This window comes from Danio rerio, chromosome 5, assembly GCF_052040795.2.
Source record: "Danio rerio strain M-AB ecotype USA chromosome 5, GRCz13ab, whole genome shotgun sequence".
Taxonomy (NCBI): domain Eukaryota; kingdom Metazoa; phylum Chordata; class Actinopteri; order Cypriniformes; family Danionidae; genus Danio; species Danio rerio.
Window position 1 is genome coordinate 32,366,008 of NC_141025.1, and position 27,043 is coordinate 32,393,050.

General features: G+C 34.4%; 1 protein-coding gene across 9 annotated transcripts in view; it reads left to right on the plus strand.

Annotated features, from left to right (window-relative positions):
• The window catches only part of camkk1a (calcium/calmodulin-dependent protein kinase kinase 1, alpha a), a 136,524-nt gene that overhangs the window by 56,413 nt on the left and 53,068 nt on the right, over positions 1–27,043 (plus strand). For 8 of the 9 annotated variants that reach the window (XM_087251877.1, XM_087251881.1, XM_087251874.1 and 5 more), the window contains one exon: positions 16,575–16,920. In XM_087251877.1, coding sequence (XP_087108003.1) covers positions 16,636–16,920 — 285 coding nt within the window. In that variant the 5' untranslated portion in view covers positions 16,575–16,635. 9 annotated transcript variants of the gene reach the window in all.

A 27,043-nucleotide genomic window follows, 5' to 3' on the forward strand; every position in this document is an offset into this window, starting at 1 on the left:
CCCTCGCCCTCACAGCTTACAGACTCTTAAAGGGAAAGTAATGGCTGTTAATGCACGCTTCAGATTAATATGTTTTAGCGCTGTTTTATTTATTTATTTATTTATTTATTTATTTATTTATTTATTTATTTATTTATTTATTTATTTATTTATTTATTTACTTATTTACTTACTTATTTATTTATTTATTATTATTATTATACATTTTATTTTGTAGATGCTGTTCATAATATTTTGTATAATCCCTTTTCAGCTAATATTATTACTATATTATTACCATGTTGTTTACAATATATTATTATTATTATTATAGGATACTTTTTATTATAATTTTGAAGATGCTGTTTATATTTAGTATGAACCCTTATCAGTTTATATTATTATTATAGTATTACTATGTTGTTTACTATATTATTATTATTATTATTATTATTATTATTATTATTATTATTATTATTACTATTATTACTATTATTATTATTATTATTATTATTATTATAGGATACTTTTTATTATATTATTGTAGATGCTGTTTATATTTTGTATAAACCCTTATCAGTTTACATTATTCTATATTATTACTTTGTTGTTTACTATATTATTATTATTATTATTATTATTATTATTATTATTATTATTATTGTGATTATTGTTATTATTATTATTATTATTATTATTATTATTATTATTATTATTATTATTATTATTATTATTATTATTATAAACAGAACTAAAACATAATCATCAGCAGAGTACAACAGCCATTACATTAATGTTAAAATAGTGTTGTGTAACATTTATCTTCTGATCAGATAATAATTCATGGCACAAAAAACATTTTATTATTATTATTATTATTATTATCGGATACTTTTTACTGTCAGCTAATATTATTACTATATTATCACTATGTTGTTTACAATATATTATTATAGTATTATTATTAGTATATAAAAATTTTCGTTCCAATTAAAAAAAAGTTAATACATAAAAATAAAGAAAATGTTTTTTTTTTTTTTTTTTTTTGCATAATAAATTTGTAAAGTTTTCATTTTTTAATCTAAAAATACCTGTACTCTCAGGTTAAAATATACACTTTTTTTTGTTGGAGATGTAAGATCGAGAAAGGTGATTTAGAGCGTTTTAGCTATATGGTCTCTATGGTTTTGCTATGGTTTTAGCTTTAAGTTCATGAACACATTTGCTTGGTTTTAGATGAACATATTTCACTATGTCCAAGACTGTTTATACTAGGTGACAGACGATGAAATAAATGATAAAAAAAACATAAAACCTGGGTCCAAACCATTTTACTGATTGGCAGACAAATAATTCTTATAGGAGCTGGAAATCAGAAGATGCCCCTTCCCTTCAAGAATGGGCAGTAGAAATTGCTGGTGGCTGAATTTGAAAAAAAAGCAAATGGACGAGCTTAACCTACAGTATATTATAAAAAATGGTCCAAGTACTTAACCTGTTTGTAAATGGAACCGTAATAAATGTGTGAGAAATGTAATGATTGTGACAGTGCAAATGTGATATGTTATTGACTGAATTTACCTATTCATTTTTTTATAGTATTTTATTTAAATTTTCTCCTAATTATATAAAAATGGGAGTTTTAGCTGTATTTAATGATAGCCAAGTGGGACCTTTAGGTCATGGTTAGGGATTAGTTTGGGTTGGGTTTGTTAATAGTGTAAAATGTTGATTCTTTGCAGAGTTGTGTTCTGTATTCCATTCTGAAAATTCCCTGAGCATCAATAAAACTGTTAGTCACTAAAAAATACCTGTACTAATAGTATAATATTTACTAATAGTAAATAATAGTATACAGTAGTTGTGCTCATGATTTTTGGTTGGACATGATTTTCCAACCCTTTTTAAAAGTCTGCTATTTGCATGATAATATCACTGGATTTTATATTTTTCCATCAGCGCTATTATTTTTTCCATATTTCGTTGACCCCTGAGATCTTCCACCAAAGAACCACTGCCTAAGCTGTAAAAAGATCTGAACATTTATTGCAAGACACACCATTCATTATTTTCTATTTCAAAGCAGCATATCTTTCTCCCCGTGTTTAGCGGAGCACTAGTTTGCTGTTTATCTTGTCTAATAGCATGTAGATCCCGCTCTAGATCACCCACCCACCGCCTGAAACAGCGCTAGAATGGTTTGGGCTCTGTTCCCTCACAGTTTGCATCAAAGCTTTACTGATGAATTGAAGTGAGAGGAGGCTGAACGTGGGCATGGAGCATTGCAGTCGTTCACCTCTCCTCCTCCTGTTTTCCCTCTACACATCCTTCTCTCAGCTTTCTGAAATCCTTCTCATCCAGCGGGACTCGCTTTAACAGCCACATAAATGCACTGCTTCTACAAGGACGCCTGCTGGAGCCCGACTCTGCAAATGCATGCAAAATCGGTGTGTGTGTGTGTGTGTGTTTGTGCGCTAATGTCGGCACACTGCATACAGATGTCTTGGATTGAAATGGATATCCAGCACCTGGGAAAACAATTGAAGCATCTGTGAATGCAAACTCGCAAGCACACACAGAAAAACAGGGTGTGAGTTATATTCTTTTTAGTAGGAGCTGACAGGCCCGCCTGGATGATTTTAGAAAGTCAAGTAAACTCGCTAGCCTAGTAGTGACAGGGTAATTTAGAGATTGAAAGAAATCACCAGAAAACATGCAGGATAATCCTCAGATGTAGTTTTGTTTGAGCTGTGAAAGCTTAAATAATGCTAAATATGTTTAGTGTTATTTGAGCTGCGAAAGCTTAGTTTATCACATCGTTTTGTACAGATTTTGTAAAAGTGTTTGAATAAGTTTTATGTGCTAAATTCAGCTTGTAAGTCAAATAATACATTTTTGCTGCCTTTTTAAAATGAGCTAAATCAGCACAGTTCTTGTTTTTTGTTTTTTGTATTTTTGGAGGGGTCAGCTTAAATGTTTTATGTTTAATTCACTTAAATTTGTCAAAACAATTAAGCTAATTTAATCGATTTGTGTTGGGACCACATGAAAGAGTTGTGTGGAAACCAAAAATGTATATTAGCTATTAACTAAACTGTCCATAGACAAGTTGGTCAACACTTTAGATCAAGTTGACTATGTATCCTCAACCAATTATAAGTGTGTATGAATATTCTTTTAGTTAAAACATTATCATTTTTCTGTAAGGCTTGAAGCTTACGCTGCTATTCTGAGCCAATAATCAGAAACAGAAAGCAGTTAAAGGATGGCGTGTTTAAATCGTTTATCTGACTCCATTGTAGTTAATCTGACTCCATTAAAGTTGTTGTTATTATTGATAAAGAGAAAGAATCTCAACACCCTAAAGCAGGCAAAGTTGTTTATTAAGTTACATGTTTAAATATACAGACAGTAGAATAAAACAAACTAACATACTGTATAAAGAAACAGCTGTAACATATGAACTGCTGGGTTACAAAGACGATGAAACGTGTCTTTAACCTTTGTTAAAATTTAAGGCTACGCACCGATGTGCGGGAGATGCAGAGTAAAAACCATCCTCCCAGATCAACAGTTACCATTCCTTATTATACCCTGAGCAAAGCATTGTCAATGAGTGAAAACCAACCCCCAAAACCAGCTAAACAAGAAAGAAAAGTGGGGGAGAAGAACATTAACATACTCTCCTCAGGCCATGACTCAACCATAGCAAATAGTTATGAATATTACAATGCATCAATGTCTCATTAATACATCAATGCTAAGGTCATAAACTGTCAAATGACAGAAGATATCATTGAATCGGGTCATAACATTAGCATCTATGTTAAAAAAATAACCAAAGAGTTACAATAATTTCCTGTTTACTGCTTAACATTTCTTTAGTTACATTGTGCACCAAGGCTGGCGGAAATTGAGAAGTTATTTTATAGACCGATATGGCTTTAAACTTCACTTTCATTCTGCCGTAATCAGTGGTGGTTCTAGTTTTAATGGCACCTATGGGTGAACTACCACCTATACACCCCCCAAACTAGAACCACTACCACAAATACTGTGGTTGACTTTTTATTACTCCCATTGGAACACTCTCTTTTCTCTCAAGCAATCAATTCAGACATGATACAAACAAACTGAAATGTTTCTAATATTTTACTACATCTGAACCTTTTTAACATTGTTGCAAAGTCATTAATTATATTGTCATATAGCCCATTAGAGTAACCCAAACCCAGGGGCATTGCTAGAATGTTTGCTTAAATGTTATTGACAATTTTATAGAATACAAAAAAAAAAATGCTTCATGGAATTATCTGTTGTCTTAGACCAGACTCATGACCGAGAATTAATGTTATGAAGTCCTACCTCCCTGACTCATTACCCCTCCTTTCTGCTTCATAGTCATGCTTAGTTAAAATAAGAACTTCATATTATATATATAGATTATACAGTACAGTATTTGCCAACACCTCTGCACAAAAGTTACTCTGGTTACTTCAGTTTCACAGCGCATAAGCGTATTTTATCTATGTGTATTTCATTGAAGTGCATGTAAACAGCCAGGATTCACATCGAGAGCAGTGCAGCGGATGAGGCCTGTGGTAATGGTTTTCTTCGCATATGCATTAGATTGCTTTCACCAGCATTGTTTTGGATACACTTAGTTCGTTTAGCATATGTTAATCCAGCAATCGCGCTCTGATCCACTCCAAAACAATCGGTCCGGGATAGTCTGAATGAGGGGGTCTTGGCTCGATTAAAACAAACTCGGGAGTGGATCAATAAAATAAACTGTGAAACTCTGACCAATGTGAGGAGAGTTTACTCGCACGTGACTTGTTTTAGCTATTTTGGTCCGTTTAGAAATGTTGCCATGTAAAAGCAAACTGCACCAAGAACGAAGAGCAACAATGTAAAAATTTGAATCCCTGTTTCGGAACAAAGGAAATCGATTCACAGGTGTGAAAGCACCCTTAGAGAGTAACAAACATGCGTGTGCAAAAGACGCCTAATGTGAATCCCCCCCTAAAGTCTTTATTCTGGGATTACCACTCGAACACTTGCAAAAAGTAAATCGTATTGCAAAGCTTTTACTGAGGGTCATATTTTTTTTTACTGTCTCCACTTGTCGCCCACCCAGTGCTGCACTAAGTGAGATCGCCCATATTGCTTAAATAAAAAAAATACGTTGCTGCCATACCATGGCCACAGCTGGCACAATGATATTACTGAAAATTGTCCAATTTCACTAATGCTAATTATGCTAATGCTCTAATCTGTTTCAATGTTCTATGCTAAGCTAAGCTAAAAATGCACCCACCAGACCCGGAGATCTGAATAGATTCAGAAGTGGTTAAACTCAACTCTATAACTCTAGTGAGTTGAAAAATTTGCTAAAATAATTCTTTAATAAATGTATTACACCACTGAAATGAAGAAGTTGTTCCACAGCTGGCTTTATATTATTTGTTTCTAATAATAATGGGTAATCCACAGGTGAGTAAGCTCTTCTATGTGGATGAAAAGTTCAACATGTAAGCTCTCATACTTCTGTGAGAAATGACTGAATTGAAAAATATAGTACATTGTTTGTTGTTTGCCTATTAAATGACAGTACAGTTTTTAGTTTTCAATAGGTTTCCTAAAATATAAATATATGACCATATTATTAGCTCTCTATATCTGCATCAGTTGCATTATTAATGTTGAAGAGTTTACCCAAAAATGTACATTTCCTCACCATTCACTTACACTCAAGTGGTTCTAGACTTTTAGGAATTTCTTTCCCAGGAAAGTTGAGCACAGAAGGTTGAGCACAAAACAAGATATTCTGAGAAATATTGGTAAAAAAAGAAAACGCCATGATGTCCATAGTAGCAAAAAATACCATGGAAGTCAATGGCTTTTTTTCCAACATAGTATATCTTCCTTTGTGTTCAACAGAAGAAAAAAACAAGGTTTGGAAAAAGTGGAGGATGAGTAAATGATGACAGAATTGTTATTTTGGGATGACCTATTCCTTTAAGTCAATGCATATAAAAACTTAAACATTCTTACATTTACAGTAAATAACTATGCAATATATCCTAAATGTTTTTTTTTTCACATAAAAAGGCTTCACGTTGTCGTGGCATCTTAGAAAACTCATTGATTTTCACAGAGTGTAATGAATGTAAGCATGGATTATAAGCACACTCAATCCTTCTTTTGCTTCTCACACATCCTATGAAATTATGTCATTTCTGGAAATGTATTTGAATACATGTTGACAGTTCTCACATGAACTCATTAAAGATTTTAGCAACTAAAACATTTTCCAGCTTAAGCAAATTAATCATATTGATTTTTCCCTCCTATTTAAACATTAACATAGAACACTTTGCAAGTACTGTATAATGCAGAAAAGCAAACATTCATAGATTAGATAATTGCAGATGCAAGTCTTATGTAGGCCTCTTGAGCTCTCATTACAGAGTTCTGCGTGAGCGATGCGAGTGACACTGAACACCGATTGCATGTGAAGATAGGCAGACTGAAGTCATTTTGGAGCTCTTAAGACTTGCAGTTTGTAACATTAGTCTCCCACTTTCCATTGTTGTGAATGGTTCAGTCTGGATGAGTCAAAATCTCTGTTTTTGAAGTTCAGTCCAGATGAATCAGGAATTCTTTTATGTTGCCTATTCTGGCGGCCCAGAGGAGGCATTTCTAATAGGTGTTTTAGCGTGGATATGTGTTTGTTCTGTATGCCCTAGAAACAGCCCCGTCCTGAATCCTCTGCTCCAGTGCTGAGTCTGGCAGTGGGACAGTGCTTTGACCTAGTGCTGAAACACCGTCTCTCTGAACTGTGCTTTCAGTCAGTAGCTATGTTTCCATCCAAAGATACAAATTAGAATTATGCAGAAACTGGAATATTGCATAAAACCTTTGTGACTATATACCTTTCCATCCAATGAGTCAAACTCAACAAAATTGTAACTTCCTGATAAACTGGTCCAAAATATCAAAAAAGAAAAATAGAATTTGCTGCATTACTGTATGAGAAGTCTTTCTTGTATAACAAATTGTTTGCGCCTCGGAAGACCCAACGCATTGAACACGTGGTGACTTTTGAAGGTGCAAGATTGCTATTTGGGATTGTTTAATAACACTGTTTAATAATAACAACCCACTTTGTTGACAGGTTGACTAAGGGATTTTATAATGACCAAAACAACATTTTAGATATATTATAATGTGGTTGGTCCAATGCTTTGTCCATTATTTAAATCAAGCAGCCCTACTCATGAATGTTACTTAGTATTGATGTTGCCAAGTATTCTTGCTTGACTTTCTACCCACATACAGTAGCCTAATTAATATTTATGAGCCAAGCCTTAACCTTAGTATTTATTCAACAATTCAACTGCTGTGCATGGATATGTACTGTATATATACCAGACCTTTAAAACCCTGGGCGCTTTGAATAGCCAAGTGGGCCAATTTACTGCAGTACTGTATGAGAAGCCTTTCTTATATAAATTGTTTGCGCCTCGGAAGACTCGGTGCAATGAACATGTGGTGACTTTTGGAGGTGCAAGACTGCTGTTTGTAAGCGTTTAATAATGCTTTTTAATAATACCAACCCACTTTAATCATGGATTTTGGCTAAGGGATTTTAGAATGACCAAAACAACATTTTAGATATATCATAATGTGGTCTGTCTCTGGTTTGTCCATTAAACGCGTTGTGGCCATTTTTGTTGTTAGGTAAACTGTTAAAAACAAAATCATATTACTTTGTGTATTAATTCGGTAAATGTGTTTCCATCAAAGCTTTTGTACAATTTTATTATCGGATAAAAAGTTATATCTGAAAAAAGTTATATTATAAAAAGTTTATCCTGCTCATTTGTGCTCATCTTTTTATGCTTATTTTCTAAATCTACTGTATGTGCATCTTGCCATTTTTATTGAGCATTTTTTATTATATCAAAATATGCATATAAATACTGTAGGTAGAAGGAAACAACTAAATGCTGAATCAAGTTTTAGATTGAAGCTTCCTGTATGTTAGTATAATGTTCATGGCTTATGAATAACATAATAATTCAAAAGCAAACCGTATGCGCATATTGTGAGTAAAGCTAGTTCTTTAATCAGTTGTAAATCTCCAGCACAGGCTTTCAGATAATGCAGCGTTTACTACCCTTGACAAGCTACACAACTTTGTATGAATAATCACAGTTTAATTTGGCAATGATGAAATAGAAGATAATATTTTTGTGACAATATCAGCTGTTTGCATAGGTTCTCCATGTGGCTCTCCGTTGCTGCTATATCTGAAATTATTACATTTAATAAAACATAATTTTATTGTAAACTCACTTTTTAACCTACTGTCAAGAAGGCATAGAATGATAACTGTTTTCAAGGATTTTCAAGGAAATATCAAGGTTCTAAAATCGCCAACATTTGCTGTTATACCGTTCCTATAGTATATGCAAGTTTGTTTTTAAGAGGGGTTTACATGTTTTTTTACCACTATTTTGTTACGCTTGTTAGGGCAACAGTCTCTCCAGCAGAAAAGGATCCTCAGCATCAAAAGCTACTGGTCCAAAATATTTTAAATGTTTCTTATAATATAATATATTGTGTTCAATGGGGAAAAGTTTTTTTTTACCCAGACATAAAAAAAAAACATATTTTAAAGTAGTAATTACGATACCGTAACAGTGCAAAACCTTGATATTTTAATCCAAGGTTATCATATCATCAGAATCTTATACCGGCCCATCCCTACTGTCAAGTGTTTGAAATCAATCTTTCTTTGAGGTCACTCTGTAGTCGTGTGATTATTAGTCACATTGAATCAGTGAAAAGCAGTTAAATCTTCTGTTTTTCAAAAACTGCCAAAAAAATGGGGATTTCCTTGGTTTCTTTATGAGTGTTTGGAGCGCCCTCTGACTTTCAGAGGAGATTTACTTGTCTCACAATTGTGCTTCCTTGTCAAGATGTACATGAAAATCGCAGCTTTTGATTAATTCCAATTTCATTTTGATTGATTGTGCAGTACTACTCATGAATATTACTTGGATAGTATTGATGTTGCCAAATAGTCTTGCTTGACTTTCTATCCACATAGCCTAATTAATATTTATGAACCAAGGCTTAAACTTAGTATTTATTCAAAAATCCAACTGCTGTGCATGTATATGCACTGTATCAGACCTTTAGAACCCTGGGTGCTTTGAATAGCCAAGTGGGCTAGTTGGTTGACAGGTAGGACAACCTGTAACGTTTCATTTTGTTCCTGTTTAGTGAAATATAATTGCCCCTGTAGTGTGCAAACAGTTGATGGTTAATGTATAATGGTTTTAAAGATTACCACAACAATGGCAGATCGGTCTCCTAAAGGGTGATTTAACACACCCATATGGAGATAAACATTTTAAAAGCAGAGAAAGTATAACTACCTCATTGTGAGTTTGATATGAATTTGTAGGGTATTTATGCAATAACAGTATTTCCACTAAAAACACCAAAAATAAAAAGTTGTTTAGACTATATCTCTCCAATTTGTAATCTAAAATGCAGTTCACAAGAAACACTAAACAACTCCTGTGTTTGCATCTTTACTTTCATTTTTGCCTGCATATGCATTTGTTATGTTTGGGTATTGCACTTGATCTTCCAAAATACAGTAGATTTGATGGGCCAAACAACTGGCCGAACTTGATGCTTATACTGTAAAATCCAAAAAGATAAGGTAACACAAACCATCAGAGGAAACCGATTGCAGCAAACCATTTCAGTTTAAAAACTAATCCTAATGAGTGCTTAAAACTTAATCCATTTGGGTAAATGAAGCAATTTGAGCACAGTAAAACACAATAAACGAAGAGAACTCAAACCAACTGAGTACTTTAAGTTAAGGCAACTCAAATCGTTTGAGGAAACCGATTACTACAAATCATGAGTTAGAAAACTAATCTATACAAGTACTGTGAACTTACTCCATTTGAGTTGAAGTAATGAGGTATTTAATTAACTCATTACCTTCAGCACTGAGTTCAAAACTCTTCTCAAATGAGTAGAATTAACTTTCAGTCAATTTTGAGTTACAGTAACAACACTCATTTCATATGATAAAGTTGACTGTTGGGTTTTACAGTGTAGGGAAAACCTTCCAAATTCTGCAAATGGTCTGAAAAACCTATTTTAGATGACAATATCTTTTCTAGCTTCCACTAAGTGCCTGGAGCAATCTCTTAGATCACTCCTAAAGATGTTTTATTGCATTATTCAATGCCCCACTTAATAAAATAATTACTCTTAAAAGTAATTTAAGCTACTGACATTTTATGATTGAGCAGAGACCATGGTTTTAACAGAAAACCTTCTTTAATTTTCTACTAAAGAAAAAAAATCACATTTATCTCAGAATGTGTAAAGAAATAATAATAAATAATATTTAAGATTTCTCTGATGTTTTTTTTTTTTTTTTAACAATGTATTCAACTCATGTTTATATTACAGAATAATCACTAGCCAGCACGGACGTGGATGCACTGAGGTGCTGTTTTTGCACTTTTCAGTGTTTACCAATAGACTACATCAAAAAGAACACAAGTAATATTGACAAACTATACATCAGTCTAAAGCAGGGTTCACCAATCTCGGTCCTGGAGGGCCGGTGTCCCTTCAGGGTTTAGCTCCAACTTGCCTCAACACACCTGCCTGGATGTTTCAAGTATACGAAGTAAGACCTTGATTAGCTGGTTCAGGTGTGTTTGATTAGGGTTGGAGCTAAAATCTGCAGGACACCGGCCCTCCAGGAGCAAGTTTGGTGACCACTGGTCTAAAGCTACAACCCTTAAGCAGCCATTACAGCTAGTTGTTTTTCAATGGGAATGTATTTGCTATATTTGTGCAAGTTAGTTAAAGAAAATGCTTATTAGATATGGAGTGCATATCATTGTAATGACAAGACACACACATTCAATGCTGTACATCAGATTTTATTTTGAAAGGTAAGAGTCCAAAGAACAACATCTTATGGAACACATTTAGTCAACCGACATAAAAGTTTTGAATTATGGATGGTAATTATTTGTTTAAATCACCGTTTCTGCCAGAGACCTGTTGTTTACATTGTTTACCATGTTACTTGCAAAAACAGCATCTTTGTAGTAAACAGCCAGTGGATGTCATAGCTTACAGTGTTACAAATAAAATGAGACCACAAACTGACTAAAAAGTAAAAGTTATAGTTACTACAGTAAAATCTAAACAAAGCAGTCGAGTGTTTTGACGCTTGCTTATGCTTGCTTATGCTTATACTTTCTAGTTCCTAGTTTGATTGATAGAGAATTTAGCCAATTGCTAAATAACAATTCATTATGATTCAAATAACATTATTCATTTCAGAATATCAGTCTTTCTGGTTAATTATTTTTTTTTAGATTTGTGTTTATATGCTCAGACCAGATGTCTGGCTTTTTACTTTTTTTTTTGTTCAATGCAGACCAGTAAAACACTTTAATATCATCTAAATTCAGTTACGTTGGGCCAGGCTCACCTGGGAAAATTTTAAAAGGCATCTTGGGCTTAGAAAAGGAAACTCTCATGTTCGGCCTGTATATTACAGATAACCTTGAGCAATAGAGTAAGATAGTGCGTCCCAAATACATCAAATCGAGAGTGGCTCCCCTGACATTTGCATTAAGGGATTTTGCTCTGTTTCCAGAGCCTGTCTCTTCGCCTCGCTGTAGGACAGAAAGGATTTAGTTGTGATGACATTTCTATTCTTCAGCCTCGTTTCCTATGGTAATTCTCCATGCCCTCATAGAAGATTCTCTGAAACGGTTTGCATGTAGAATGAGACAATAACTGTAAGAATTGCAGAAAGATGTGTGAAACTCTATTATGATCCAGTATAAAGAAATTCATTCCCACTACTTTATCTCCTGATTTCCATGTAAAGAGGCATGTTTTGTAATTTCACCTCTTTTATCTGTAAAACAAAGAGTCCAACAGATGTCCAGCTCTGCTTTGATTTTCTCTCTCTATGAAGTGAACAATGTCTGATCATAAGAGACACATTGATGTGAGAAGAGGGAACAGAGATACCTGCTCAGTCTGTGCAAATTCTGGATACTTCACCTAAAGTGTGAACTATTTGCATATTCAATCTGCCCTGAATATCAGACAATAAACATGATATAACTATTTGACATAAACCGATTGATTTGGAGGGTAATGTGGGTTATTAGAAACATAATATTTGATGTTTTTGTAAATGTTTGCATTTTAGATTATGAGCATTTCATCATGAGCTTAACAGTAATTTTTTGACCTTTATATGACTATTTTTATGTTTGATGGTTCATTCATTCATTGATTTTCTTTTTAGCTTAGTCTCTTTATTAATCAGGGGTCGCCACAGCGGAATGAACCGCCAACTTATCAAGCATATGTTTTACGCACACACATACACTACAGACAATTTAGCTTATTCAATTCATCTTTGGACTTGTGGGGGAAACCAGAGCACCTGGAGGAAACCCACGCGAACATGGGGAGAGCATGCAAACTCCACACAAAAATGCCATCTGACCCATAACCAGCGACCTTCTTGCCGTGAGGCGATCGTTCTACCCACTGGGCCACAGTGACGGCCCAATTAGGAACATACCGTTTGATATTTTATATATAAGCATTGCATTATGAGCTTCACAATAAGTTTTTGGACCTGTATATGTTTGTGTTTGATGGTGTTATTGGTAATATATTGTATGCATGTTAAATGAGTTTTTGATTTGAATATATTGGCCACTTCATACAAGAAATGTTGCAACATTTCATTACAAGGTTTGAGGTTGTTAAGGTGTTTTTGAAAGAAGTGTCTTATGCCCACCAGGTCAGCATTTTTATCGGAAATGTTCATATTTTTTGCAGAAGAAAAAAAACTATGACATAAATGTCACCTAAAATATGGTATTAAAACTCACATTAGTAGCATTTAACACTAAATAAAGTATGTAATCTGTACCTGAGGTGATCATTGCCATAGTCACAGATGGTTAGGACAATATCTCCATTTAACTTGTAAAAGATTTCTTTTATTTGTGTTGTATATATGCGGTTAGAATATAGTATGAGTTGAAATTTCTGTTTTGTTTTAATTAACATGCTTGAGTAGCAAAAAATAAAAAGTTCTAGCATAATCTTTGGGTTATCTCACTTGAGGTACAGTAGTCACTGGAAGTCATCAGTTTCTACAAATGTTACATTAGGTAGATATTTGATTATTTCTGTTGCATCATTACTTTAGTCCAAAATCGCTAAAACTAGGGCCCGCGGGCAAAAGTTGGCCCATTCTAACCTTTAATTTGGCGCACCATCCCATTTATGAAGAGAGGGAGAACAATGTGAAAGTGGTTGGAGTGATTAACTTTGACAAAAACAGTCATATTGAATTTAACTTAAACTTTTGTTTGTTTTGTCATTTGTTTTGTTTTGTTAATGAATCTTATATATATATATATATATATATATATATATATATATATATATATATATATATATATATATATATATATTTTTTTTTTTTTAATTAATTAATTCATTTATTTATTTATTTATTTTAAATATTTCCAAATGATGTTTAACAGAGCAAGGAAGTTTTCACAGTATGTCTGATAATATTTTTTTCTTCTGGGGAAAGTCTTTTTTAAAAACTATTTTAAGGTCATAATTATTAGCCCCTTTAAGCTCTATATATTTTTTCGATAGTCTACAGAACAAACAATCGTTATAAAATAACTTGCCTAATTACCCTAACTTAACCAAATTAATCTAGTTCAGCCTTTAAATGTCACTTTAAGCTGTATAGAAGTGTCATCATTTGCATATTTGCATATTTCTTTTGTTTTGGCCTGTTATGTTAGTATATTGAACTGCCTCATGATTTGTTGTAGTTTGCAGTTTGGGTTTAGGGTCCTGTAATGCTCCTAATGATTTGTTAGCTTTCTAAAGCTGTGTTTCAGTAAGGTTGAGTTTGACTCTGCAGTGTGTTTAAATCAATAGGCCTCAGGCATCCATCTCACACACAGCCTGTGTAGGGTAGAGGAAAAAACTCCCTGTCTCAATCCACCCAGAAAAATAGACAGACAGACAGGTGGATGGATAGATAGATGAATGGGCAGATAGAGTTATTTAAGGGAAATACACAGACACACACAGACATACACGCACACACAGAGACAGTCCGTGAGTACAAAGCAGTTCTTGTTCACAGTGTATTCTCCTAATTATCCCCCGTCTGAGGAAATTGGGCTCCCCGAGAAACGCTCTTTTTTTTCAATTAGCTGGTCATGTATGGATGACTTCATTGGCACCTTGCTGCTAGTAATATTCACACCCTTTGCACAGTTAATGCCAGAAAAATGCCATGGAGAGCATGATCAAGGCATAACTGACCCTCATTAGAGTCCAAAATGAAGTCGAGGGCTGGTAATATTCACACAGAGTTCATTTTTTTCTACTTTTTGAGAAAGAAGTGAAATGACAGCTATGAAATTGAGTACACAAAACCAGATATCCAGTACTGACATTCTTTCTTTCTGCCTTCAAATTTTAGGTTGAAAAACACGTCCATCGTTGTGTTTTTAGAGAGAAGTCTTACATTGTTAATATTTTGCTTGTAAGTCCTCCACTAAAACCAAACAATGGAATTAAGTAAAATTATTTTAAGAAATGAAAAAATATACAGATAAGTGCACTCAAAATCTTATTTTGTCAGGCTGAAGCTAGACAAGTGTGACAGGATTTAAGTTCCTACTTATTCTACTATTCTGTGTTAAGAGAATAACGTAGTTAAATGTAGTCAATAATTCAACTGTCAAATGTTATTTTGTGTGTGTTTGAGTTTAGATGATTACGTAGATCAAGATTATGTATAATTCACATGCGTTAACTATGTGAAAGAAAGTAGCCTCTTTTATGAGCAATGTCAATCGAGCAGCAGTGTAATAAGGCTGTATATCGGCACTGGTGGGAGGCATGCATTGGCTCAAGGCCACAGGTCATTATACAGCCATATTGCACTGCTACGAGTGTAATATTGTGTTTATACAACAGTCCAACAGCATAATTGTGTGTATAAAAAAGTAAATCAAACACGGAGAGTTTTAAAAACCATTACATGAATAAACACATGAGGGCTAATTACTTTTATATTAAAAAAAATTATTTTACAGAAAAATAACATATCAATTATCTTTATTTGCTTATGTCTACATCAATACAATGAAAATCAGACAGCCCAAAACAATAAAAAATTCATTTGATGGCCACTTGATGATTAAAGACAATCTCACCTTCACCTCAACACATATAACTAACCACACTAATATTTACCCTCACCTTCGAAAACATTATTTCACAAGAAAATAGCATATTTACATTAATACAATGAAATTCCAACAGACCAAAACATTAAAAAAATACATTTGTTATATTGTCAATTAGCTGGTCAGCTACTTGATGATTACCAACAGTCTCTTTTTCATTTCGATATATCATAATCAACCACACAAGAAATATTTACCCTTAGCTTCAAAAACATTATTTTACAGGAAAATAGCATATCAATTATCATCATTCACTTATTCATGTCTACGTCAATACAGTGAACGTCAAAACAGCAGTACAAAATTTAAGAGAGAGAGAGAGATCGACTTAGGGTCACTCACCTGATTTATAATGATTTATAATGATTTGTTCTGCTGTAGTTTGAATCTTACGCTGAGAAAATGCTGTTTTTCTCCTGTAAGGACTTATAATGCGGTCTCTGTCGCCATCTTGTGGAGGAACGTCAACTGTCGCTTTCTGTTGTCTGCTCAGACAGGCTGATGGCAGCTGATGCACTAAGTCTCTGAAATTATAAATATTTAAAAATAGGCGCTATCCTTATAAATAAACTGCATAGTTGCAATCTAAACAACTACATTCTTGACTAAAATAGCCTCAAAAGTACATTATGTTGTCCAACAGCTGTAATATTTGTCAAACTGTAGAGTGTCCTCTGCTTGTCGCTGTTTGTGGGCGGAGTAATACACTAGAGTGAAGGGTTAGGAGGCTGTATGAGTGCTGTAATTTGCAAAATATCGCACGGCTATCAGATTCAAGAACCAGACAGAACTGTTGTAAAAAACTACATTGGCTTGAGGTTTAATATAATATGTATGTTTTTGTTCATCACCAAAGCTTAAATGGCGATGGGTATTTCCCAAAAAAATCACTTATAATATGCATATATAAAAGTGCAGTACGTTTTTTTTTAAATATTATTTTCTTTTTACGATTACAGGAGTTTTAAGGACTGTACTGTATGTTCTTCGATAAAACAAATAGGGATTGAGGGGGAAATGCAATTAAATAAGTAATCACATATTCATCATCTTGCTGGCCATCTTGAAGTTGTACCACCTGGTTTAGAAGTAAATTTTAGCTTAATAAGTAACAACATCTGCTTACCTAAATGAGGAAAGACTGACATCATCTAACAGTTTGTCGATATTACATATTACTAAGGTATTTTTATTTTCCCACAGCTTTCTTTAACTGCAAACCGGCTCTGGAGGTGGAACAATTAATGAGAAGCCCTCGTCCTGTATGGTGATGGCGATGAGCAGTGGTCCTGGTGGCGTGAGGGTGGAGCGTGACCCAGACTCCTCCCAGACTGCTGAGATGACAGACAGGATGTCCGTCATGTCCCTGGGGCCTGACAGCTCTTCCAGTGTGCTGAAGAACGGGATGGGTGTCAAGAAAGCTCAACCCAAGAGGCCACACCTGTCTGGCAGGAAGATGTCACTTCAGGAGAGAGGCACGTACATGTCCTCTCGAATAGCCAGACAGCCGACCATCGAATCCAAACGAGTGTCCATCTCAGACTCACAGGTGAGAGACTTCATTTGGTTCTCAACATTATATTTTACTTTAGATGGAAACATTTTGGTTATGTTGTTCTATTATAGCATTATTTACTAATAATGAAAATATAGTAAACTCTTGAACCTTTTTTTTTTTTTTCCAAAGTAAAGCTATTCTTGGGTATCAATGTTTTTACATGGAGTGCAAAGGCTATATATTAAAAGATAGGTGGTAAAATTTATTTTTTACATAATTTTACATGAATTGTGCATGGATTAACCTGATTACTTAAACTTTGTGAGATTCGTGGAACTAAATAATTCCTAGATTTTCGAAAATATGTTGAAAGTTAATAGGAAAGTTTAAGCGCATTCACCTGTTTGTTTAAACATTCATTCACTCATTTTACTTTAGCTTAGTCTCTATTTCAGAGGTCGCCATAACGGTAATAACCGCCAACTATTCCAGCATATGTTTTACATAGCTGCCAGCTGAAACACAGTATTTGAAAACACCCATACTCACTGTAACGTTCGTCTAAAAGGACGTAACACACTCATTCACAAACATACTGATAGACTATGGAAAGTTTAGCGAACCCAATTTACCTACACCACATGTATTTGGACTGTGGGGGAAACTGGAGCACCCAGAGAAAACCCACGTAAATACGGGGAGAACATGCAAACTCCACACAGCATTGCCAACTGGCCAAGTCGGGACTCAAACCAGCGTGCTTCTTGCTGTGAGGCGACAGTGCTTACCACTGAGCCACTGTGCCACCTTTTGTTTATATTGTAATTATGAAAAATGCAATTTCTGTAACTGTGCGTTCACACCAAAAGCGAGGAGAGCGTCAAATTAGCCTGAAGTCATTTGTTTTTAATGAGAGCTGGCGATGAGCAACGCAACGCGTTTGCTGATGTTCGCTGGCGTCAAGGAGAGTTGAAATCAAGTCGACTTTATGGTAATGAGCTATGATGTGGTTGGGCGGCAACCAGTCAAAAAGTTCTGACCACAGTTGTTCCCAAGGGTTTGATAATTGAGGTCGCTGGATTTTCAATTATTTTTTAAGATTTTTCTTACAGGGACGCAGTTTAAAAAAAAATACTAGCGAGTTGATTTGCATTAATGTTATTTTTTCTTTAAAAAGCAGAAATCTCATCCTAACTTTAATGACTTCAGAATATTTCAGATATGGACCTATAATGAATAATTGAAGCAACGAAACACGACACGCAACAACTTGATTTTCCATAGTTAAATGAATTTGATCAACAACGTTTTTATGCTAGAAAGCATGTTTTTATGTATGTATGTAACTACTTTGCTGCAATGGCCCATTTGAATACGAGATCAAAATAGCAGAGCAGTAAAAGCAGACAGCGTAGTCGCCAGGGTGGCAAGAGCAAACTTAGACACTCTCACCGCCTTCGATGTAAATGCACAGTAATAATGTTTGATACTGAAGCTCTGTTGGGGTTGAACTAGATTACTAGAAGGGCATTAGAGAAATTTATGTTCAACACATGCACTTTTTGTAGATGTACTCTCTCACAACCTTTATAAAAATTTCAGAGCAAATTACCTATTGTTTTTCGCCAAGCTCAGGGATTCTCTGAGAAATCCAATCCTGTCCGATTCCATTGGGATTGCTGACAATATTTTTTCTTTGTTTGTTTGGCCACTGTGAGCTACCTTAGACTCTCCTACTACTGAGTGCATTTTCTGCCTTCATTATAGCTGTGTTTGCTTCCTGGCCTTGACAAAAATAAATAAACAGAATCAAGAGCCAGATCGTGTAAACAGTTCACTCTCTTTTCTTCGGCTTAGTCTTTGTTTAACAGGGGTCGCCACAGCAGAATGAACCACCATTTACTCTGCGATAGTGTAAAACATAGACTGCCTATTAGTGTCAGATAAGATTGTTCACCTTTATCTCTGTACTTAATTAGGTCACACTTTATTTTGATGGTCCGTTTGTTGAGTTTAAGTTACATTGCATCTACTGTACATGCCAACTAATTATCATTAAATTATAAGCAGACTGTTAGGTTAGGGTTAAGGTCAGTGTAAGTTGACATGTACTTGCAAAGTTTCTTAGTCAGTTACATGTCTGTTTAGCAGCAGCATCAACAGATATTAAGCAGACAGTCTACTAATACTCAAAATACTACTAATACTTAAAGTGTTACTCTTAATTAATGTTTTAACTGCAAATGTATAATTGCATAATATAAAACATAATTTAATTGCTGTACTATATTTTATTATAAAAACACTATATTTGACTATAGATAATTCCCTCAAAACCATGGTTTTGCTGTATTAACCATCATTAGCCCATGGTGTTTGTAATCATGATAGTAATTTAATTAGGTTATAAATTCAAATACTCAAATGTTATTTAGATAAGTCCTGTCCAATGTTGGGTAAGTTACTTTTAAAAAGTAATAGATTACACATTACTGACTGGAAATTTGTAATCTGATTACATTACTAAATACTTAATGTAAAAAGTAATCAGATTACCAGTTACTTTACTTTGAAGTTACTTATAAAACATATAAAATATACCTAAAAAAAAATACTAAATAAACTGCAACTCTTTCAGTGCTTTAATATTCACTGAAAAAAAAATAAAATGGGTTGATCACAGCAGCTTGACATATTCGAAAGATTTAAAGAGTTCGCCCAAAACTTAAAAGTCTCTCATCATTCACTTGTTGCACACCTGTTTGTCTTTTTTTAAACACAAAAGAAGACATTTAGTTCTGGATATCTGTTTGTATTAACATACATGGTATGAAAAATTACTGCAGTGTTTGTGTGCTTTGTGTTTGTCTGAGGTATTCAGTCTACCGAAATGTGTATATTGTATTCCAAATTATGTAGCCAATTTTTCAGTTTTTGTCATGTGATTTGCCGTTTTCAACTGGGTGTGCCTGGGAATTGTCGACGTGTGTAATATTTGTGTGCATGCAAAATAAGCAATGTGTGAACAGCCCCATAAGCATGTAAGCTTCTCTAGCTTTGCTTTTCTTCATGTACGCACAAAAATCCAATTTAGCCTGTTTAGGTTGAGTTGGACCACTGTGTTTGTGGGCACCAATGTCCTCCTTGATGTCGAGTATTGATTTAGAATGATTTCTAATTAAGTCTGGTTGACTGGTCGAGATTACAGAAGTTGAAAGTTCTTTTGAGACTGGACATAGACTGTGTTTCGCAGCAATATTTTTGTTTTTTCGCTCAAATCCAAATGTTTGTATTTTCACTAGAAGAAGCAACCACTCTCGACTGCAATCATTTTAGCTCACTTTTCCAGCTATTTAAAAGCATATGCTTATTAACTGGCATTGCTGCAGATTTTCTTTCCATCCAAAAACTATATTTGTAACGTTAGTAACAAAATTACATGGACTTGAGTAACTGAAATCAAATGACACAAATTTAAAATGTAATTTGTTACATTACTGCATTACCCTAAAATGTAATCTGAATACAGTGACGTGGTACTGTGGAACACATTGCACACAACTCTGGTCCTGTCTTAAAACTGTCACTTGAAAATGAATATTATCTAAAAAATTATTCAAGGCATTCTAGGTGTATATGACTTTCTTCTTTTAGTCAAATCCAATTAGAGTCATTTAAAAAGTAGTCCTGGCTCGTTTAAGCTCTAAACTGGCAAGAGGTGGGCGTTTCTCTTCAATTGTCCAAAGCATTCCAATAAATTATATCCATCCATAATAAAAAGTGCCGCACACAGTGGATATAGGTCTCCTGTAGTAAATCAATGAGGTTTTGTAAGAAACATATCCATATTTAACACTGTAGATGCAGTTTTGTGTATTTGTCACTTGTTTATTTATGAATGACTGCCTTTCTGATTGATGAGGTAGAACGCATAGCATATGCCGTATGTACAGTTGGATCAATCCTCCATGTTGTATGTGCTTTGCATACATCCCACTTTATCCATCAGAAATGCTTAATATCTCAAATTGGATTGTATTGAAAGAAAAAAGTGATAAACACCTAGAATGCCTTTAGGGGTGAGTTAATCATGGGCTAATTTTCATATTTGATTGAAAGGACCCTTTAAGACAGAGAATGAGTGTAGTGCTGTCCAAATTAAAATCACTCGTTTTCAGCTAAACTGATGATTAATCGGCATTGATTGCTGTTGCTTGATTTGCAATGTCATTCTCTTTAGTCAGTATCTGTTCGCTCATTCTAGTATAAAGTTGTATCAAACGTGGCATAAAGAGCCTGTGCTGTCTGTCTGTCTGTGTGTGTGTGTGTACCTGAAGCAGAACTTATTTCCTGTGATTAGTGTCCAGGTCATGTGGTGACCCACACAGACATTCTTTAATAAGGCTCCTTTCATTCATACACAGCCTCAGCACCTCTTCCTCTTCACAACATGCTGCTGTTGAAGAAAACCTTTGTTCAGATGTGCACAGGTGGTCTGTGTGCTATGGCTGTGTGTGAGTGGCCCTGTTTCTTCTTGGTTACACAATATATTTGTGTTTTTTTAATGGTACTTAAGCCTGTCTGAGGACTGAGAGACTGAAAGGCAGGGGTTGTGAGAGGAAAATTAGCTGGACTTTTCCTCATCTGCTCTCAGTCTGCTCCAATGATTGACATCGAAGAGAACCTTTCAGTCTTTAGATTTTGCGTGTCCACTGTCCACTAAAGCATGTTTTTCTCTAAGCAAAAGTTGTCAGTTGTTTTCAATGAGAGCATTGCATTTTTTAGAATATCAGCGGTATGGTAGGGCAAGGCACTGAGCATTCATTTTACACAAAGCACTAAGTGCTCTGCATTTTTTTAATGCCCAGACAAATGGAGAAATGCTCACAGCTGAGCATTTTTAGATGAACGCTGATGTTTCCTTTAGACACGCTCCCTAAATAGACTCACCCGCAGCACGTCATAATTTTACCAAGTACGATGTGATTCTGGATTAATAATAATAATTATTATTAATTACTACTACTACTACTACTACTACTACTACTACTACTACTACTACTATTATTATTATCATTATTATTTATTTATTTATTATGAATTATTAATTAATGGATTAACATCTACGTCGATCCTGGAACATAATTTTTGTTGAAAAACCCAACCCAACTTAAATTCAACACTAACTATAAACAGACCTTCTTCCTGGTTAAATAAATAAATAAATAAATAAATAAATAAATAAATAAATAAATAAATATAAATAACCCCTGCAACTTTTAAGCAGCCATTAAATGTGCGAGCAGACTGTGTTTATTATATTATTATGAGCAAACTATTTCTTTAATGTGTTTAGCTGATCATCCAGCTGATCTTCTTGAATGACCCAATCATATGTAGCCACCATATCATAAGATTGCTATGAATCTGCAGAGTTGTTTAGGCTGGTTTAGTATGTTTTCTTCTGCAATGGGAATACAAAGAGAGAAAGCAATGGAGAGGCCGCAATGAATATGTAAGTGGTCAGATCATGACCCTGCAGAGAAGTGAGCGCATGTGCTTTTAACATTGATAAAGTCATTTGCTGTCTTTGCATGAAGGAATTTAATCACTGAAGCTCAAAAAGTATACACATTTCTTCTAAATATTATGTTTATGAGAATTTAGGTTTTAATGGGTAATGGTTCTTCTTCTTCTTCTTCTTCTTCTTATTTATATTATTTATATTATTATTAAAATAAAAGATGTAAATGCATTCAGACTAAACAAAAGTAATTCTATTTTCCTTTCTGAATAATCAGTTGAAAGCTATTTTTAATGACATGCTCTGCTTAATGAGCCCTCATTCTTTTTAAGCAAATGAAGAAAAAAAACTCCAACATTCCTTTTCTGAGGACCTTATTGTTAATCTTCTATATCTCTGTGCTATTTGTTTTAGTGGCAGGAATGGCTGCAGGCATCGATATCATCTCTGATAGTTAGAGGAAGCCTCATAAAGCAGAGATTATCAGTAGAGCACAATGTATCTTTCCCACGTTCTCACATGTTCTGCCATCATTTACGCAAAGCGCCTGTGAGATGGTTATCACCGGAGGAAAAGGCTGCGATGCGTATTGATTGTTGTTCTGCAGGGAAAGTCATGCTTGTGCTTTATTAGATTCAATGTATTATTTTAATGTCTCATTTCATTTATTGGATGGCGAATCTTCAGGGAGTTGTATTACATTCAATACCTCTTTGTACATTATATACACAGCTTACACAGGATTCTTTTTTCTCCATTCAGAAACTATAAGTGAGATTTAAATATACACTGTTGTTCAAAAAAGTAGATTTTTTCATAAGGTTTATGAAAAAAGCCTTAACCACGGCGAATGAAGCTCTGCACAAGACTTTTGGCCAGCGGAGAAATTAAAATGGTCGTGCCCAACTGAGTGTGGTTCTCTCAAGGTTTTTTTTTCTTCACTCCCATCAGGTGAAGTTTTTTTTCCCTCTCCGCTGTCGCCACTGGCTCGCATGGTTCAGGATTGGTAGAGCTACGCATCGATGAATTGGCTCTTCAGTGTTTGAACTCTCAGTAATGATTAAATCACACTAAACTGAGCTAAACTGAACTGAACTGAAATTAAACACTAAAACCTGAACCACACTGTTCCAGTTACTGAACCACACTGTTCCAGTTACTATGACCATTTATGTGAAGCTGCTTTGACACAATCTACATTGTAAAAGCGCTATACAAATAAAGCTGAATTGAATTGAAAAAGTTTTGTAAGACAATTTTTATTGAGATATAGAATTACATGATCATTCAGAAATAATTTTTTTTTTTTTTTTGGAAAATTACTTTTAATAAATTTTTTAATGCATATAACTAAAGTGTAATGATAATGTAAAACCAAAATACATTTTTATTTATTTATTTATTTATTTATTTATTTATTTTTTATACTTGAATAGCCAGTGTCCACAGATCACTCACAGTACTGAAAAATGACAATAAGGGGCCGATCACACCGAATGCTGTTTTTGCAGCGAGAAGCAGCTTTTTTGCACCCTGTGCCTGCTGTTAAAAAAGTTAAACTCTGAGTTAAAAAAACTTGCTGAGTAAGTTGTTTTTTCGTTACGGTGAGAGCAGTGTTTGTGTTGTCAAAAAGATTTTTAAAAGTTGGAGGAGAGAAAAGTGGTCATTGTTTCAACTTATCTGGAACTGTATGACTGCACAAATCATGAATATCACAATATTATTAAAAAGGACCAGGCCTGGAAGCCAGTCAGTCTTGCAGTAGAGATGACAGATAATATCAACAGCAGCGCTTGCGCACAACACACAACTGATTCAGTGGTTGCCTAGCGACATAAAAAGTGCAGCACGCCCTTTTTTTTACTTGTCAACTTGACAGCTTGCATTCTCAGGACAGAAAATTGTTGTTGTGTTGCTATTCTGAGAAACTGAAATAGACTGCGCTATTGACCAAGTAAAAGCTGGTCTAAAGTCTAGTGCAGAGCGTGTTAGTTATACGCCTATGTGGTACAAATGCCTACACATTGCTTAATACACACAGGATGTACAGCAATACACAAATATCTTTACATATGAAAAAATAAAAGATTAAAATGTTACAAAAATTATTTTTTATTACATAAATATAAAAAATCCCCATGCCTTCTTCATGTCGGGGGACTTTTTTCAGTTTATTCATGACAATTTGCATTTGTATAATGTTACTATTATTATTTATGATAATCATATTTATATTTTTTTAAATAAATATTATTTTAGATTTGTCCACCTTATGTGGCATAAGAATAAGATGTCTGTTTGGAAATAACTTTTTGACCACACTTTATTATTATTGTTCATTTATTCATTTGCTGGATATTAGAACTGAATTTAGAAATAGTTTTGAAACAAATCAAATATACAATATTAAATATGTCGGATAAGAGAGATCTTCAGTGGAGTGCGTACAACACTGTTTCCTTATCCACCAAAGTAAAGGAGTAAAGTAAAAAGTAAAAGTAAAGTAAACAGAAAGTAAAGAGGCCGAATGGACGAGGCTTGTTCTTTATCTTTGCTACAGATTGTTTGTTTAACTGTTTTCTCCCTAGTAAAGCATTCGGGTTTTCCTCTTACAAAGTCCACAGCCATGTAAATAGCAAATGCGCCATGGTGTGACACAACTGACTCTTAAAGGGAATAGGAGATAAAACTCTTATTGGTTTAATGCTTGTTATGCTCAAACACACCCATAACTCATTAGGAGAATAAGCACAACCCTGTTAGACCAAACCGTATTTTTCTGTCCTTAAAATAGCGCAAGTGGATTGGGACACACCATTAATGCTCTTGCGCCATGCGCTTTAGACTTTGTGCCTAGATCATTAAAATAGATCCCTGTGCTCCACTGACCACCTTCACGTGCATTTTTCATAATCACAATCACAAATAGATTTCATAATCACAAACTAGTACGTAAAAGTTTCACTCATCTGAATCACATATGGGTAAAAATAGATTTGACCTACATTTTCATGCATTTTGAATGAAATCTAAGTGACCACAGCAGACATCTAACATCTTCCGGAAGTTCATTCAGGAGGCTCCCTGGTGCACACAACTTAGAGACAGTATTTCAGAAGTCATGGATCAGAAATCAAGAGAGAGAGCAAACCAGAAGCGTTGGGGCTGGAGCAAAAGAGCATATCACATGTAGTGATGTTGAAAGTCTTAAATTACATGAATACCGCAGTAAAGATACTTCTAGCACAAATCGCAGCAGGCATCCCTTTCTCTCTCTCACAGACCCACTTCACTTTGCTAGTATTGTTCTTGGGAATTTGCCCACTGTCAGTGAGCTGCTGTGAAGTTTCCAGGGCTACGAACACATGTCATATCTGATTGCTTTTCAGAAATATCTGCTCAAACTGTTTCATTCCACCACACTTTTCATTAGATAACCAAATGCTGGTATCAATAGTCAGACAACAAACCGGTTGAAGATCCTTGCATTTATTAAATCATTTCATTAGACTCTAGAAGGGTTTTGTGCAGTCATACATCAGGGAAATATATACTGTTGCAAAAGTATTTTTAAATGTTGATTAAATAACTTGTGTTACAATTAAGAGCAGTTTATTTTCGTCTTAACACAGTAAAGAAGTATTAAATATGCTTCTCTGTATTTTAAATCATTTTAATAACCTGTTTGAATTTTTTTTTATTTTGTTGAATAAAATGTTTCGGAGAAAGCTGGAAACCAGTAGCTATTAGCCCCATTCACACAGTGATACTGGTAAATTTCCAGAAAATTTCCAGAACTACTTTACCGATAAATTAAGAAAAGCGCTTTTCCGGAAAATACCATTCACACAATCATTCCAAAATACTGAAATTTCTGACATCATTAACCATAAATGGCCTCTAAACTGCTGCGCTTGTATTTGTAAACATAATAGGGGCCAGGCTTTTGTTGATGGTTTTCCTTTTTTTTTTTTTTTTTTTTTTTTTTTTAAATCTTTAGCATTCATGCAGCTGCTTTTGTCCCAGAGACATCCAAAGACAGAAGTGCTAACCACAGCTAAATGGTTACACATTTGACTACATTACAAATTCCGCAGATGCTTAAGTATTGAGAACAACTTCGGTGTAAACATATGAAGGAACATTTTCGCATCTTGAGATGTACATTTATTTGTGTGCTAGCACATTTCTGTCAGTTCGCATCCCATCCCTTTGTGCCTCCTGGCGGCATGGTCACAAACTGCTGTTCTATCTAAAAACACGTTCTTACTTTAGCACAAGGCACGGCAGTAATGTTCATTTTAAAATGTCACCCACTGTATATGTGTCAAAGGGGCTATTGACATCCATAGTATTTGTTTTTTCTATTATGGAAGTCATTGGTTCCAGGTTTTCAGCTTTCTTTCATTAAATATTCTTTAATGTTCAACTGAATAAAACCCTTATAAAGATTTGGAGCCACTAGAGGGTAAATAGTGAGTAAACTTTCATTTTTGGGTGAACTATACCTTTTGCAGGATGGGACGAGTTACATAATCTGTTATATTGAGGTCTAGATGTATATGATGCAAATTATTAACTGTAAATTACAGTAATAACAACTATAGATATACAATTTTTCAATTGCATTAATACAAATATCTCAACATT